The 16726-nt window shown below is 41.9% G+C and overlaps 1 protein-coding gene and 1 pseudogene across 1 annotated transcript; one reads left to right on the forward strand and one right to left on the reverse strand.

Moving 5' to 3' along the window:
* The first annotated feature begins 475 nt into the window (after positions 1 to 475).
* On the forward strand, positions 476 to 1416 carry LOC128417284 (mas-related G-protein coupled receptor member H-like; annotated as a pseudogene).
* A 10831-nt stretch (positions 1417 to 12247) lies between these two features.
* LOC128417285 (mas-related G-protein coupled receptor member H-like) lies at positions 12248 to 13228 on the reverse strand. Its single transcript, XM_053395718.1, has one exon. The coding sequence runs from the start codon at positions 13226 to 13228 to the stop codon at positions 12248 to 12250; it is 981 nt and encodes a 326-aa protein (XP_053251693.1).
* Between the last annotated feature and the right edge of the window lie 3498 nt (positions 13229 to 16726).

The raw sequence follows: 16726 nt of genomic DNA on the forward strand, positions 1-16726 counted from the left end.
GTAAATTCTGAGGCACCTGAGAACCACTTGTGATGTCAGGTGATTGACAGGTGGACTAACAGCACCCCATCCCTTGTCCTCTGCAGGACAGAGATGGGAGAGAAATCATTTCAGATGCCATGTGGCAGTACAGGTTTCAACTGCATTAAAAATGTCCTAATCTTCCGCATCCTCAGGGGTGGAGGGCTATAGGGCAGGAGGCTCCCACCACTCCTCTTCATCCAGCCACGCCCTGACATTAGGTTTGTTACTGAAGAGGTAGCCTGAACTCGAGATGAAACAGATGAGCCATTTCACCTTAAAAATTAACTCTCATATTAGGAATTAACTCAAGAATTAACTCACAAAGACAAGGAAGAGTAGGCTGAAAAGCTTTAGTTTCATCTTTATTCATTAACAAAGACTAATTCCACCCTCTCCACCCCCAGCAGACATATCTACACAAGAAGAAGTGCAACAGCAACGACTGAGTACAATGGCCAGTTTCAGCCCAATGCCCCTGTCTCCTTTCAATGCTAAAGAAGACTTTAATGGAGAAGACAGTGCAACTGGGTTCTCTAACAATAGCAGTTACGATTATCCAGCATGGAATTTGAATATGTACAGAGAAAAATATATTTTGTCTATACTGACAATTTTAATTTGCATTTTGGGGCTTTTAGGGAATGGGACTGTCGTCTGGCTGCTTAGCTTCTGCATTAAGAGGAACTCTTTCACCATTTACATCCTGAACCTCTCTGTTGCGGACTTGGGTGTAGTCACAGCTAACTTTTTTATAGAAATAATTTGGTTTGCAACAGGAGACTATTATGGACCTCTGTATGATTTTCTACAAGATGTCTTTCAATTAATGTACAGTGCTGGTCAATATCTACTGACAGCCATCAGCATTGACAGGTGTGTGTCAGTCCTCTTCCCAATTTGGCATCAATGCCGCCGGCCAGCAAATTTGTTCACCACTTTGTGTTCCATAATATGGGTACTTTCTAGCCTTCTCTGTGGAATTAACATCGCCCTCCACCTGACTGAAAATGTGCACAGTATTACCATGAAATATTACCAGTATGCTGTGAACGGCATCCTTTGCCTCCCGCTCATGACTATCTCAACTCTAATTCTCTGCCTCAAGGTCTCCTTCAAATTGCAACAGCGAAGGCGGGGTAAAACTCTTATAGCCATCTTGCTTGCTCTTCTTTTCTTCATCATTTTTTCGTTTCCACTGAATGCCTATTACATCAGTCATTATATTTTTGAATCAGCCTTTATCATTTCTGCAAATTATGTCTTCTTCTTTTCCAGCCTGAACAGCAGTGTTAACCCTTTGATCTATTTCCTGGTTGGGAGGCAGAAGAGAGGCAGACATAGGAAGAGCATAAAGCCATACTTCAGAATGTTTTCAAGGAGGAGGAAAGCTGAACAGAAGAAGCAGAGACCTCTGTTGAAACAAAGTGCTAATGGTCCCAAAAGACCATCACTTTTATCTAGTTTATACTATGACATTCTACATTCTACTAAGCAGAGGTCTATAACTTCAGGTTGCATTTCCTGTAGCCTACTTAGTTTGTATTCAGTATTCACATCTTGCTTGATCTTATACAGGTGAGGTTGCAGTCTTTTCCTGTGACTGAAGACAGTTCCAAAAGCATTTGGCACAAACTCCAGTAATATGGCCAAAATTATTTTGACTTGGATTCTTAGAAAAAGCTATGGTTTTCCCAGTATTGATGTATGGAAGTGAGAGTTGGACCATAAAGAAGGCTGATCGCCGAAGAATATTTTTTTTAAAGAATATTTATTGAAGTTTCCAATAGTAATACAATAAAAATTAAAAAGAAAAAAAATAACAAAAATACAAAAATAAAAATAATTAAAAACACATAAAATTTCCATTACTTATTTTTCATTAACTTATTTCCCCGACCTCCTCATATCTCCCTTTTTTGTATTCCAATTCAAATTATTAATTCAACAAATCCTTATCAATAAATTTTAGCCTATTTCTAATTTTAAAATACTATATCTTTACATTCTCTCTTTCATCAATTCATTTTTAATTAATCCTTTAATATCTTTTTACCAAAACCACATTAATTCCTTTTTCAAACATCTTATCAACAAAACTTAATTAAGACATTTCCCTAAGGTCGAAAGAAAATTCCCTTCCACAAATTTCCCAACTCTCCTAAAAGTAAAACAAAAAAATAAAACAAAAGACAACTTATATTGTATACACTTTAAATTCCCATTTTTCATTCCACCCATACCCCCTTCCCGGTTTCAGTCCCCAACAAGTCTCAAAGAAAACAAAAAACAAAAAACAAAAAAAACCCCATCAACCCGGAGATCTTATATCCGAGGCTCTTAATTCTCTCTCATAGCTCCTCTGCCAGTCTTTTTGATAGTCTTTGATATTAAAAACCAAATCTCGGGGAGACGCCTGCCCAGCAGCATCCACATTCCTTCCAGCCAGGCCTGCATACTTAAAAATAAGGCCTATAGGGTATTCCACATCTTGTTTCATTCTCCTTTCAGTTCCAGATGTCCCCATAGCTCCAACTTCCACCTGAATCAAATTTATAATCCAAGGGTCATATGATCTCCACATAAGAGGGTCTCTCCATCTTTCATTTTCTAATTCAGGCCAGGCTTCCATCTTCAAATATTTGCTTCTCCTTGTTGCCGTCATGTCAGGCCTCAAGTTACAGCTCGCCTTTTGCATCTGCATGGTTACGGCTCCCCCTTTTTTCTCTTCAAGATCAACATTATTCTCCTTCTCAACTTTCTCTGTTTGTTCAGTTGAATAGAATTCCTGTGCCGAGGTCTTATCAAGTTCATTGCTGGTACTAACTCTTGTACCCAAAGTTGTAACATTTGTAGTCAAAACACTTATTTGGCCTTGCAGCTTTCCCAAGAGAAAGAAAGTCCTGTTCAGTTCAGACTGGATTTCCTTTCCGACTGCCATTCTTAAGCATATCAAGGTCAAAAAACAATTTCTCAGGTGGTTTTTAACGCAATGTCCCAAAGCTCCCTCTAGGGGGATTTAAGTTTCTTTTTACTCCTTTCAGTACAAAACCAAAAGTTCCATACGTTAAATTGTAACAGCCCTTCCTTCTTTTAAAGCATAAACTTGTAACAAAGGTAGACAGTAGAAACAAAGGCCTCTTTTTGTATCTTGACAGCTAACTTGACAGCTGTGAAACTGTTCAATTACTCATCAACAGACTCTCATGGACCACTCCCGGGTCTGGGGGGAAGGGTGGTACATCAATTCTCGGATTTAGTTCTTCTCCTGCAGGTTCCCCTGCTTCCACATAAAATTTCTTGTAATCTCAATCAGTAGAATTAAAATCTTTAACATAGAGTAAGACTCTCCACGACCTTAGTTTGAAGTTCTTTGCTTTAGGTTATTTACAGAAAGGGGAGGCAGACTTCCTGGTTGGACCTTCCCCGATCAGTGCCGAATTTGTTAATATTTTAAAAATCCAATTTCTGTACTACTCACGGGTTGTTGTTTTAAAGTCCAAATTGTCCCAGGAAAAAGGCAGCGCTCTCCGGCAACGGCTATGCGGCTTCGCTCCACGGAAGTAGCGGTTGATTCTCAGCACCGCGCCACTTCCCCCTCTTCACTTCGGAGCCCGTTTATGGGTTCCTTAGCGGGTTGGGGGGGCGCTAAAGGTGCCCGCCGAGTCCCATGGTCACAGGCTTCATCCGCCTGTGATTTTTGAAAGGGTCCCCGTTTCGCCGTAGCGGAAAAGACCCGTTTCCCGCAGAGCTATTCCCTCCAGTTCAGAGGGAGTCTGCCATTGCCGGAGGCGCCACCCCGGAAGTCTGATCCGTATAGTTAAAGCCATGGTTTTCCCAGTAGTGATGTATGGAAATGAGAGCTGGACCATAAAGAAGGCTGATCGCCAAAGAATTGATGCTTTTGAATTATGCTGCTGGAGGAGACTCTTGAGAGTCCCATGGACTGCAAGAAGATCAGACGTATTCATTCTTAAGGAAATCAGCCCTGAGTGCTCACTGGAAGGACAGATCGTGAAGCTGAGGCTCCAGTACTTTGGCCACCTCATGAGAAGAGAAGACTCCTTGGAAAAGAACCTGATGTTGGGAAACATGGAAGGCACAAGGAGAAGGGGACGATAGAGGATGAGATGGTTGGATGGTGTTCTTGAAGCTACCAGCATGAGTTTGATCAAACTGCGGGAGGCAGTGGAGGACAGAAGTGCCTGGCGTGCTCTGGTCCATGGGGTCATGAAGAGTCGGACACGACTAAATGACTAAACAACAACAACAACTTAGAATCTCAGAGCTGCAGAGGTAGAAAGGACCCGAAGGGACATTTAGTTCAAGCCCTGCAAAGCCACCATATGCCTTCTAAATTCCACTTTTTTTGGGGGGGGGGGAGTTACCCTGAAAAATGAAAACCCTGGAACATGAAGAAGTTTCCTGTGCCAACCTACTACTGTACTGCAACCTTGCAAAATCTTCCTTCCTGGTTAGATACTTAAGGGTGGGGAGTTCCATGTTTTGAGCTCCTCAACAGAGAATGAGCAGAGCTCTTTATTGAAGTAGGAGGGCTTTAGTCAGTTGAGGTGGGTAGATTTGGAGAGGAAGAGATAGTTGCCACTAACTTACAAAGCAGTAAGGGCGGCCGGAGGGGCAGGGAAGGCACTAAAATCAAGGTTAAGGCATTTGTGCTGCAGGTGGGAAGGACTAGAAATCCCATGAATTAAACTTGGGGGGGGGGGTCCAAATATGTGAGTGGTGGAAGAAGTGATTTCTTCAGGCAGCTGAGTTTTGGATAGACAGGAGCATCAAGGAAAGAGGACATGTAGGAGATGGGCAGAGAATGTGAACTGAGGAATGGAATGGCTTTTGCCTTACTGCTCATAGGGAAGAAACTTTATGGACTAAATATCATGAGCAATGTACAGGGAAGAATCCAAAATACTGTAAAGAAAAAGCCCACCCTCCTATACTTTACATCCCATTGATGCTGTTGCTACAGGACAGTAATTCTTCTTCTTAGGGGAACTGGGGTGTGGAAAACCTGCCCCCACACTGACCAGGTGGATACAAGATTCCTCCAGTTTTCAGTGATGCTACTGCTATAGGACATGACCTTGAGCAGTCAATGAAGGAGGAAGATCTTCCTAATTCTCCAGGATGCCTTTAAAAATTGTATGTATGTATATATATATATACACACACACACACACACACACACACATATATACATATACATATACATATATATATATATATATATATATATATATATATATATATATATACGCTTCTTACATGTCTGTAAACTGTAAACTGCTTTGAGATTTTCACCATTAAGCAGTATATGAATATTATGAAATAAGAAATAAATACATTTGCATGTATATCTTTGAGTTTCTTGTGTACCCATGGCCATGTTAACCAGCTAGAGCATAGCAAAATGAAAACAAAACATGACAATACTCAGTAAAAATAGTTCTCCTGATTTCATCACAGAGTGTTGTCTGGTTCCTCATTCCCTGCAATATGCGAACCCAATTTTCTCAAGAATGCCTTTATGTGGTAAGAACCTCCTCCTATCTTCAAAATTTTGATAACCATTGAAAAGAATATGTTTGTCACATGATGTGGGCAAAATTCTTAAAAAGGGTGGGTGGAGCCCTAAAGTTCATACAGGGAACTTGAGGACATATCTGCTTTTATTCCCGTTGGGTTGCATTCATTTCTGCAAGCCTTCCTACCATCTACTTATTCCAGCGCTGAGTGCTGCATTTACTGTCTCCCACTCACCATATTGCTGATCAGCATTTTGTCACAGGTATGTGAACGTCTCAAGTTGATGTAGTTCATTTGCAAAAGCGGGAGGAGAACCATAGCTGAGTGGAAGAGATGTACATGGTTTGCAGCCAGGAAGACCCAGGTTGAATCCCTGGACTCTTGGGATATCGGGTCACAGTATGGGAGCCAAAACCAGTCCAAGTAGGAAATACTGGGCTATGCAGACTAACCATCTGCCTCACTAGGTTTCTACACCACCAATACAATGTTATAAATAATCTCAATGTCAGGCTAATCAATACAGATGTTTTTCTAAGTCTCATCTTGCTGCTTGATCTCACATTGTTGGGGGTTCTATTTTTCTGACCCTATTAAAGTTCACAGGTGGTATGGGATGGTAGAGGAGGGGTAGTACCTCTGCTAGGGGACATGTTGTGCTCCTTCTGTGATAGTTTGTCCACCGTTGGTCCCCACCCTGCCCTTGGCTCTCACATGTGGCTCCAGAGAAGGAAAAGAGGAAATAGTAGGAAATGATAAAACAGAATGAAAAGAACAGTTAAAGGCTCTGCCCATGCTTGGAATCTAAATGGACATGGAACATAGACATGGAACACCAATGTAAATGTCAAAGGGTTTAGTGGGAATATTTGGTGATTGCAACCACAGCCAAGAAACAAAGAGGCATGACACAGAGGCGTTTGGTTGAAGAAGAAGAAGGGTTTGGATTTGATATCCCGCTTTATCACTACCCGAAGGAGTCTCAAAGCAGCTAACATTCTCCTTTCCCTTCTCCACAAAAAACACACTGTGAGGTGAGTGGGGCTGAGAGACTTCAAAGAAGTGTGACTAGCCCAAGGTCACCCAGCAGCTGCATGTGGAGGAGTGGAGACGCGAACCCGGTTCACCAGATTACAAGACTACCGCTCTCAACCACTACACCACACTGGCTCTCTGAAACATGGGGCTACATTTGTTTTAATTCTTTTATTCAGGTTTTCAGCCATCCTGCTCTATTTATAATATTTCCTGTTTGCCTTGTGGGTTCCAGTAATGAACAACTACACATATTGAAGTATTAGTCCTGGAGGTGGAAAGGCATGGGAAGCAACTGTGTGGGAGTCATAAAGCCATGGCAGAGGCTTGTATTGCCGTGTGGTGCCTGCTGACCTCGGTGACCGGCATGTCTATGCCTTGCAGTGTATTGAATGTATTGACCTTATATGGAGTTGTGTTCCCTCTGGGCAATGATTACCTTATATGGTGATGGGTGTAGTAAAAGCCATGACCGGGCAATGTAACGTGAGACATTGGCAGACGGCCATGCAGGCTGAGAGACACAAAGGATAATAAAAATTACCAGACAGGAGAGAAGTCGAAGGAGCTGCCCTCCATCCTGAAAATACTGCTGTCTCACTGTGTCTTTTTTCTATGCTGTGCACCATTTGTGACGGCTGGTTTCCGTCAAACTGAATAGAACTGATGAGCAACATCTGAAGATGGGAGTGATAGGAATAATGAATGGATATGGCAGTTGAGTTTTTGATAGACTGGAGAACTGAGAAGTCTAGAGAGGAGAAGGTCCTAGTAGACCATGTACGGAATGATCAGAGCATGAAAGGAGGGGATGGATAGAAATGGCAGGATTTCCCCACATTACTCAAGAGAAGCACCATGATTGACTAAATGTGTGGAGGAAACAGTGCTCTTTAGAGGATTGTGATCATGCACACTAACAGCTCCATTTGTAAAATATACAAAAGTGCTTTGAAAGGCTCCATTACACTTCAAAAGCCTGCAAGTAAGTCTTAAGCACAGAGAAGCATTTTGCTCCCCACGCGGGAGATTTCCAAAACGCCTGGGGAAAGAGAGCCCAGGTAATGGGCTGGAAAGAGCAGGATGATGGTATAGCAGGGGTACAAAACCTTTTTCCAGCAAGAGGACCTCATTCTTTTCTGGGAAACCTCCTAGAAGGGAATACATATAGCCAATCTACTCCCACGTGTAAGCAGAGAGTTCTGTTTGGATAAAAGTAGGATGCTTGGAATCGCTTAAGCCTCTTTGCTCCCAGGTTCAAGCTACACAAATTCTATGCATGGCAGGAGAGAGTGCAGGAAGGTAAGGAAGGCCCTTCTCATGGCAGAATTATGGTGAGTGGGAAGGATGAAGGCAGGAAAAGGGGCAGCAAGAGTTTGTGAGTGACATTTGGTCCTCTGCTTCAGGCAGCAAAATGTCTTGCACCAGCACTAACACATCACATCATTTCTTTTAGTTTTTTCTCCTTCTCTTTGGTGTCTTCACATATTTCTTTCCCTTCATGCCCCTCCTCAAAGGCAACTTTTATGGTGAAGCTTCTTTACTCCTTTGTCTTCATCTCTCCTTCAGTCTGTTTTGTACCCAGCCCAACCGTACACACATCAGGTCTCAAGCCATGCAAATTTTCAAAACTCTGAAAAAATAAAAAATAGGAAACTGTCAATATAGTCATCTGCAAACTTAGGATGAGATTATTTTGTGCAATACCCTAGAACAGCCTTAGGCAAACTGGGCCCTCCAGATGTCTTGGGAGTAAAATCCCTGACCACTGGTCCTGTTAGCTATGGATCATGGGAGTTGTAGTCCAAAACATCTGGAGGGCCAGGTTTGCCTATGCCTGCCCTATAATGTCACTCTTGCTAAAAGAGGGCTTGAAAGTAGTACAAATCAATTCTCAAGCCATGCTTACATTCAAAACTCTGAATAAATAAATATAGGAAACTGCCTTCTACAAGGTCAGACCATTAAGCTCAGATTGCTGACACTGACCAGCAGGAATATATGCAGGAATCATTCCTGTCCCTACCTGGAGCTGCCACTGAGTGAATGCAGGACTTTCTGCAGGCTAAGCCAAAGCTCTGTGGATGAGTAAGAGCCCTCAAAACACCTGCAAGCATAAAGTGCATATGTCTCTGGAGACTTGGATAAGTGATCTCCTGAATGCACAGGAGATTGCTGAAGTGTCTAAGTTGAGAAAATAGAAACCTGCCCATGACATACTGGGACACCAACTAAAGGCTATGAACATTTTAACAGGATATGAATGCTGCTCCACTGCCCTTATTAAATACAAAGCGCTCCCTGACATTATTAGGTTGTGGCCGAGACCCTGAAATTCTGGAAACAGAATATTGCAAGTCTCTCTCCTCTCTTTTCCTGGAAAGCAGATGTGATTGGACAAAGGTAGGACTTTCTGTGCATGGAATCTTTTCTTGATGGGAAATTATCTTCTGCAGTGGCTCTTGACTCTATTTCAGTCTCCCTTTCTTTGTTCCACCACACCCCTCCTCAAGAAAAGAAAGTTAAAGTGCTCTAAAGCTTTTGGCTGAATCCCTTAGCCGTTTTCCTTACTAAGAGGAAGAAAAAAAAAACATTTTTAAATCCCTTCGCTCTTATTCATCTCTTTCTTTCCAAGTTATATTTTTCACAGCTGACATTAAACTCGTGTCTTCAGCCCCCAGCAGACTAAATATTTTGACATGGCTGCTTTCTGCAGCATGATTTTCCTACAAGAAGAGTTTGAGATTATTCTGCTTTATGAGCTGTCCTGTCATACTTCCCAAATGCTACCACACTATTGCTGTCTGGAAGGACCATAGCACAACAAAAAGTTGAGCAAAAAACCAACCCCCAGAATACTGGTGCTAAAAAAGTTACACGATTGTGTTATCTCCTTTTATATCTCAATGGAGGAGTTTGAGTTGCCTGAGAGAGACAAGGAGGGAAAGGCTTTTTGTCAAGAGTCCCAGTCACAGGCTATACATATATAGTTAGGAGTGAACCCTAATTCAATGGAGTAAATATGAGAAGGATTTCAGGGTCACTCTGTGTTTTGTACAGACAATGTAAGTAACAGCATATCCCTTCATCTGCCCCACCTGCAGTGAAATGGGTCTCTCCCATATCAGTCTCTACAACCACAGCAGGTGCTGTGATTTTCCATTGGTTTGACTTCACCCCCAAAGGCACACTCCATTGTCTCCTGAGACTGACAAATGCCAACAACAACATGGAAAACTTTGTATACTGAAAGGGGAGAAGTAAGTATCCTAAAGCAAAGGGAAGGTTTCATGTGAAATGTTGGGTTTCTGGAGATCATGGAGGCTACGGCTGTTGAGCTGCCTCCTGGGTTGCGTTCTAGTCAACCTGGTGGGCTCAGACAGACTGGAAACGAGGCTGCAGAAAAATTCAAAGGGTTCTGAAGCCTCTCAACACTTCTACAGAAGTTTGAAGGAAATGGTTGGGGAGATGTTGCTGGGTCCCTGGGGCATAAGGAGGGAGGAAGCATGGTAAAGGGAAAATGGAGGTAAGGAGGTAACAGAAAAAGAAATCCCAGGAGAGAAGGGTCTTGCCAGAGAGGAAATGGAGACTAAGGGAGACACAGAAAGGAAGCTAATTTTGCTAAGGAATCTAGGTCTTTTTCATCCTAATGCCAAGCCAGAAGGAGAACAGGACGAAGGGAAGTAAAGAAGAATGAGGTGGCAGGGAAGTACACACCTGTATAATGGGGTCTGATTATGACATGGAAATCCATGTGTGTTTGTATGTGTGGACTTTCTGAACAAAAATCATCCAAGCTAGTTTACCTACTGAGAAAAGTAACAGAATAAATTATCCTCCCCAAACTCCAAAGGACTTATCCAAATAAATTCTACAAACATTGCTTGTAAAATCAGCAGTAAAATGCCCCCGCAGCTGAATAATGTTGCTGGCATAGCCTTCAAAAAGGATGGAGCAGAGCCAACAAGGAAAGTGTCCCATAGACATGAAACCATCAGAGAAAAAGCTCCCCACTCTCTCTTGCCCACCAGTACTTCCATTTAAAAATATCAGTTATGGGTTTTCAAACTAATTCCATAAATGAGGCAAAACATGCCAGCCTTACCTGACATCTATTTATCCAGATCAGGGACTGACGCCACCCCCCCTCTATTCTTTTAGGAGGTGATTCTACAGCAGAAGAATGATTCCTGCAGATATCCCTGAGATGTCCCCAAATTGCAGGGAATGAGGAACCAGACAACACTCTGTGATGCAACCAGGAGAACTATTTTTACTGAGTAGTGTCATGTTTCGTCTTCATTTTGCTATGCTCTAGCTGGTTAACATGGCCATGGATACACAAGAAACTCAAAGATATACATGCAAATGTATTTATTTCTTATTTCATAATATTCATATACTGCTTAATGGTAGAAAATCTCAAAGCAGTTTACAGAAATGTAAGAAGCATCATTTTTTAAAAAACATATATATATATATATATATATATATATATATATATATATATATATACACAATTTTTAAAGTCATCCTGGAGAGTTGGGATGATCTTACTTCATTGACTGTTCAAGGTGATGTCCTATAGCAGTAGCATCACTGGAAAGTGGAGGAAGCTTGTATCCACCTGGTCAGTGTGGGGACAGGTTTTCCAGACCCCAGTTCCCCTAAAAAGAAGACTTACTGTACTGTAGCTGCAGCATCAATAGGATGTAAAGTATAGGAGGGTGGGCTTTTTCTTTACAGTATTTTGGATTCTTCCCTGTACATTGCTCATGATATTTAGTCCATAAAGTTTCTTCCCCATGAGCAGTAAGGCAAAAGCCATTCCATTCCTCTATGGCTCCTCTGTTACAACTCAGTTCACATTCTCCTACATGTCCTCTTTCCTTGATGCTCCTGTCTATCCAAAACTCAGCTGCCTGAATAAATCACTACTTCCACCACTCACATATTTGGACCCCCCCCCCAAGTTTAATTCATGGGATATCTAGTCCTTCCCACCTGCAGCACAAATGCCTTAACCTTGATTTTAGTGCCTTCCCCACCCCTCCGGCCGCCCTTACTGTTTTGTAAGTTAGTGGCAACTATCTCTTCCTCTCCAAATCTACCCACCTCAACTGACTAAAGCCCTCCTACTTCAATAAAGAGCTCTGCTCATTCTCTGTTGAGGAGCTCAAAACATGGAACTCCCCACCCTTAAGTATCTAACCAGGAAGGAAGATTTTGCAAGGTTGCAGTACAGTAGTAGGTGGCACAGGAAACTTCTTCATGTTCCAGGGTTTTCATTTTTCAGGTTACCCCCCCCCCAAAAAAAAGTGGAATTCAGAAGGCATATGGTTGTTTTTCAGGGCTTGAATTAACTGTCCTTCTGGGTCCCTTCCACCTCTACATTTCTGTGATTCTATGATTCCAAGTCAATATAATTTTGGCCATATTACTGGAGTTTGTGCCAAATGCTTTTGGAACTGTCTTCAGTCACAGGAAAAGACTACAACCTCACCTATATAAGCTCAAGCAAGACGTGAATACTGAATACAAATTAAGTAGGCTACAGGAAATGCAACCTGAAGTTATAGACATCTGCTTAGTAGAATGTAGAATGTCATAGTATAAACTAGATAAAAGTGATGGTCTTTTGGGACCATTAGCACTTTGTTTCAACAGAGGTCTCTGCTTCCTCTGTTGAGCTTTCCTCCTCCTTGAAAACATTCTGGAGTATGGCTTTCATGCTCTTCTTATGTCTGCCTCTCTTCTGCCTCCCAACCAGGAAATAGATCAAAGGGTTAACACTGCTGTTCAGGCAGGCAAATAAGTAGACATAAATTGAAGAAAAGAGAGAGGCTGAATCAAACACATAAGGGCTGATATAATAGGCATTCAGTGGAAACGAAAAAATGATGAAGAAAAGAAGAGCAAGCAAGATGGCTATTTGAGTTTTACCCCGCCTTCGCTGTTGCGATTTGAAGGAGACCTTGAGGCAGAGAATTAGAGTTGAGATAGTCATGAGCAGGAGGCAAAGGATGCCGTTCACAGCATACTGGTAATATTTCATGGTAATACTGTGCACATTTTCAGTCAGGCGGAGGGCGAAGTTAATTCCACAGAGAAGGCTAGAAAGTACCCATATAATGGAACACAAAGTGGTGGACAAATTTGCTGGCCGGCGGCATCGATGCCAAATTGGGAAGAGGACTGACACACACCTGTCAATGCTGATGGCTGTCAGTAGATATTGACCAGCACTGTACATTAATTGAAAGACATCTTGTAGAAAATCATACAGAGGTCCATAATATTCTCCTGTTGCAAACAAAATCATTTCCATAAAAAAGTTAGCTGTGACTATACCCAAGTCTGCAACAGAGAGGTTCAGGATGTAAATGGTGAAAGAGTTCCTCTTAATGCAGAAGCTAAGCAGCCAGACGACAGTCCCATTCCCTAAAAGCCCCAAAATGCAAATTAAAATTGTGAGCATAGAAAATATATATATATTTGGGTAAATATCCAAAATCCATTCTGGATAATCATAACTACTATTGTTGGAGAAGGAAGTTGCATTGTCTTCTTCATAATAGTCTTCTTTAGCACTGAAAGGAGACAGGGACATTGGGCTGAGACTGCCCATTTTACTCAGTTGTTGCTGTTGCGCTTCTTCTTGTGTAGATATGTCTGCTGGGGGGTGGAGAGGGTGGAATTAGTCTTTGTAAATGAATAAAGATGAAACTAAAGCTTTTCAGCCTACTCTTCCATGTCTTTGTGAGTTAATTCTTGAGTTAATTCCTACTATGAGAGTTAATTTTTAAGGTGAAATGGCTCATCTGTTTCATCTCGAGTTCAGGCTACCTCTTCAGTAACAAACCTAATGTCAGGGCATTGCTGGATGAAGAGGAGTGGTGGGAGCCTCTTGCCCTATAGCCCCCCGCCCCTGAGGATGCAGAAGATGAGAACATTTTTAATCCAGTTGGAAGCTATACTGCTACATGGCTTCTGAAATGATTTCTCTCCCATCTCTGTCCTGCAGAGCACAAGGGATGGGGTGCTGTTAGTCCACCTGTCAATCACCTGACATCACACGTGGTTCTCAGGTGCCTCAGAATTTACACAAGGGGCCTTTGCAGGCATGGTTAGTTACGCCCATTTTGGTCAAGCTCTACCTTTTCTTCCTCACACAAACTAGGACCCTTGTACCTATGGGACCACCTCTCCTGGTATTTCCCACAGAGGACCTTACGGTCTTCAGATAAGAACATCTTGGAGATCCTGGGCCACAGGGAGGTTAGGCTGGCCTCAACCAGAGATAGGGCTTTTTCAGCCGTGGCCCCGATCTGGTGGAACACTCTGTCACAAGAGACTAGGGCCCTGCGGGAGTTGACATCTTTCCGCCGGGCCTTCAAGACAGAGCTGTACCACCAGGCCTTTGGCCAAAGCACAATCTGACCCCCTCCTTTCTTCTGTAATCCTCACAGACCTCTAGCCCAATGGCTGCCATTAATTTGATTCTGAATTGATTTTAGAATGTTTTTTAATTAATTAGCTGTGATTTTATGTAAAATGTGCTGTTTTTCCTGTTGTTAGCCGCTCTGAGCCGGGCTTTGGCCAGGGAGGGTGGGGTATAAATAAAATGTTGTTGTTGTTGTTGTTGTTATGGCATAAATGCAGAAGGTTGACAGGCCATATTTGGCCCATCGGTTGGAGGTTCCCCACCCCTGGCTGATAGAGGTACAAAGATTTTTGGGTCACGCATTGGAGCCATCTCCACTTGCCAATGAACAACGGGGAGCTTGCTCCAAGGCTCCGGGTTGTTCCTTTGCAGTTTCACTGGCCAAATTAGGAACCTGGCTAGGACTAGATTTTTCCATGGGTTTGGAGATTCTCAGTGCTTGATTTAGTACAACATCAGGCTCAGCGCACTCCCTATCCTACCGGAAAAGGCAAAACAGAAATGGGGAACACAGAACAAAATGAAAAAAGTGGTGAAACTGGTTTACTGAGATAAGCAAGAGATGGCTAGAAGTATTCATTTTATTGTAAAAAGTGGACATAAGCAGGCAAGAATTTCTAACTTGAGCTTTTCGCTTACCTGTGACAAACATTGGATCAGATATCATGATGGAGAGAGAAAAAACCAGCAATAGATATTCCTGTGCTGCAATAAACAACCAGAAGATTTGCAGACATCAATGCCACTCCCAAGTCTTGAGGAAACATTCAATGCTCATGGCAAGATGTACAGCAATGTGCCTGTTTGCCTTCATTTATGCTTAATCAGTTTGCCAGTGACAAGACAAAAACGATTCTCACTGGATTGCCAATACAATCATCTGCAAATTTAGGAGGAGATTATTTTTTGCAATACCCTAGAATACCACTGTTGCAAAAAGTGGGCTTGCAAGTAGTAGGAAAAAAATGACTCTGAATTGATCAGGTGAAATGCACTTATTGAATAGAATCATAAAAAGCTTCTAAATTAAGCTTCTAAATTTTCATCCTGAAACTGGAAATTATGGATGTACGAAAAAGCACTAAGAGCATGCAATATTATAGCAAATGTAAAAACTTAGGGTGGTATAGGTGCGTATAGGGTAGTATACAAATATAATAATAATAATAATAATAATAATAATAATAATAATAATAATAATAATTTATAATGCCATATTATTATTTTTCTCACTCTCCTGTAATACTAGAACTCAGGGCCATCTAGTTCATCTGAATGCTGGACAATTCAAGAAAGACAAAAGAAAATACTTCTCTGAAAAGTAGATAGATAAACCGTGGAATCTGCTCCCAAAATATATACTAATGGCCATCAACTTGGATGACTTTAAAAGAGGACTGAACACATCAATGGATGATAAATTTATATTCTGCCTCCTGTGTGTGGGGCAGTATGCCTCTGAAGTCCAGTTGCTGAAAATCAGAACTGGGGAGCACAACAGAACTGTTGTGCTCAGGTCCTGCTTGTAAGCTTCCCATAAACATCTGTTTGACCACTGTGAGAAAAGGTTGCCGGGATGGATGGTTCTTTGGCCTTCTCCAGCTGTTCCCTTCTTATGGTGTGTCCTGATAGCATCAACAGAGAAGGCAACATGAAGGATGGGGCTTTATTTTGCATTCTTTTCTTCACTTGGTTTTGCATGTTCCATCAGTTATGTTTTTTCCTCTGGCACAAATGAAAACAAGCCCTACATTCTTCTCCAACTCCAGTGCTGAAACTTAGTTCACCATCTGGTCATCTCCTGACTTGGCTACACCGACTTTTTCTGATCTGGACGGAGCTCTTCATTCACTCCTCTGTCCTCTTATTGATTCAAAATTCTGTTTCCAAATCATTCACCTCTGCTAAAAGTAGTTAGTAGTATCCTGTGTCAGCCATTCAGCTGTTGAGGCTACAACAGTCTGGCATGTGGGGTTATAGCCCAAAACATCTGGAAGCAACCACACTTGTTTTTCCTTTCTTATGTCCCTGATGACAAAAGAAGAGCTTTTCTGGAGCAGAACAGAGGTAGATCTAGTCCATCATTCTGTTCCTGCTTTCTAAAGGAAGCCACTAAACCAGATATGTTCCTTCACCACCATCGTCAAATTCACTCAGTGAGACTTTGCAACAGACATATGGAATTCTAGCAGTGCAAGGCTCTGCAAAGATCACATCCAGTTAAGTATGCAATGCTGGACTTTGAATCCTTGCTATTCCACAGACTGGGCAGAGGCAAACATCTGCATTGGTAAAGACCAACTCATGTTTAGAGGCACAATCTGAGTGCCATTAAAAGCAAACTTTGATGCCAGATTGAAGAGTCCTTCTAGATGGAAGCAGGATTGCCTTGCCCACAAGGGAAGCTGAGGAGACCACCTCAGGATCCAGGGAGGGAGATCAATACTTCCTTTGAGTAACATGGTAGTTAGGAAGTTTGTGTAATTTATGCAAAATGTTATTTTGGAAAACTCAATAAAAATCGTGTTTAAAAAAAGAAATCATAAATAAATAGATAAATTAATACATAAAGTGATGTTGATGGTGTCAGAGTTCTGTTTGCTGAAATTAAAGTGGAGATTACACTCTAAAAGTCTCAGTTTTGCAGAAAGAAATTACTGGGAAAAGTTAGTTTGCAAGTGG

The sequence above is a fragment of the Podarcis raffonei genome, chromosome 7 (assembly GCF_027172205.1).
Source record: "Podarcis raffonei isolate rPodRaf1 chromosome 7, rPodRaf1.pri, whole genome shotgun sequence".
Lineage (NCBI taxonomy): Eukaryota > Metazoa > Chordata > Lepidosauria > Squamata > Lacertidae > Podarcis > Podarcis raffonei.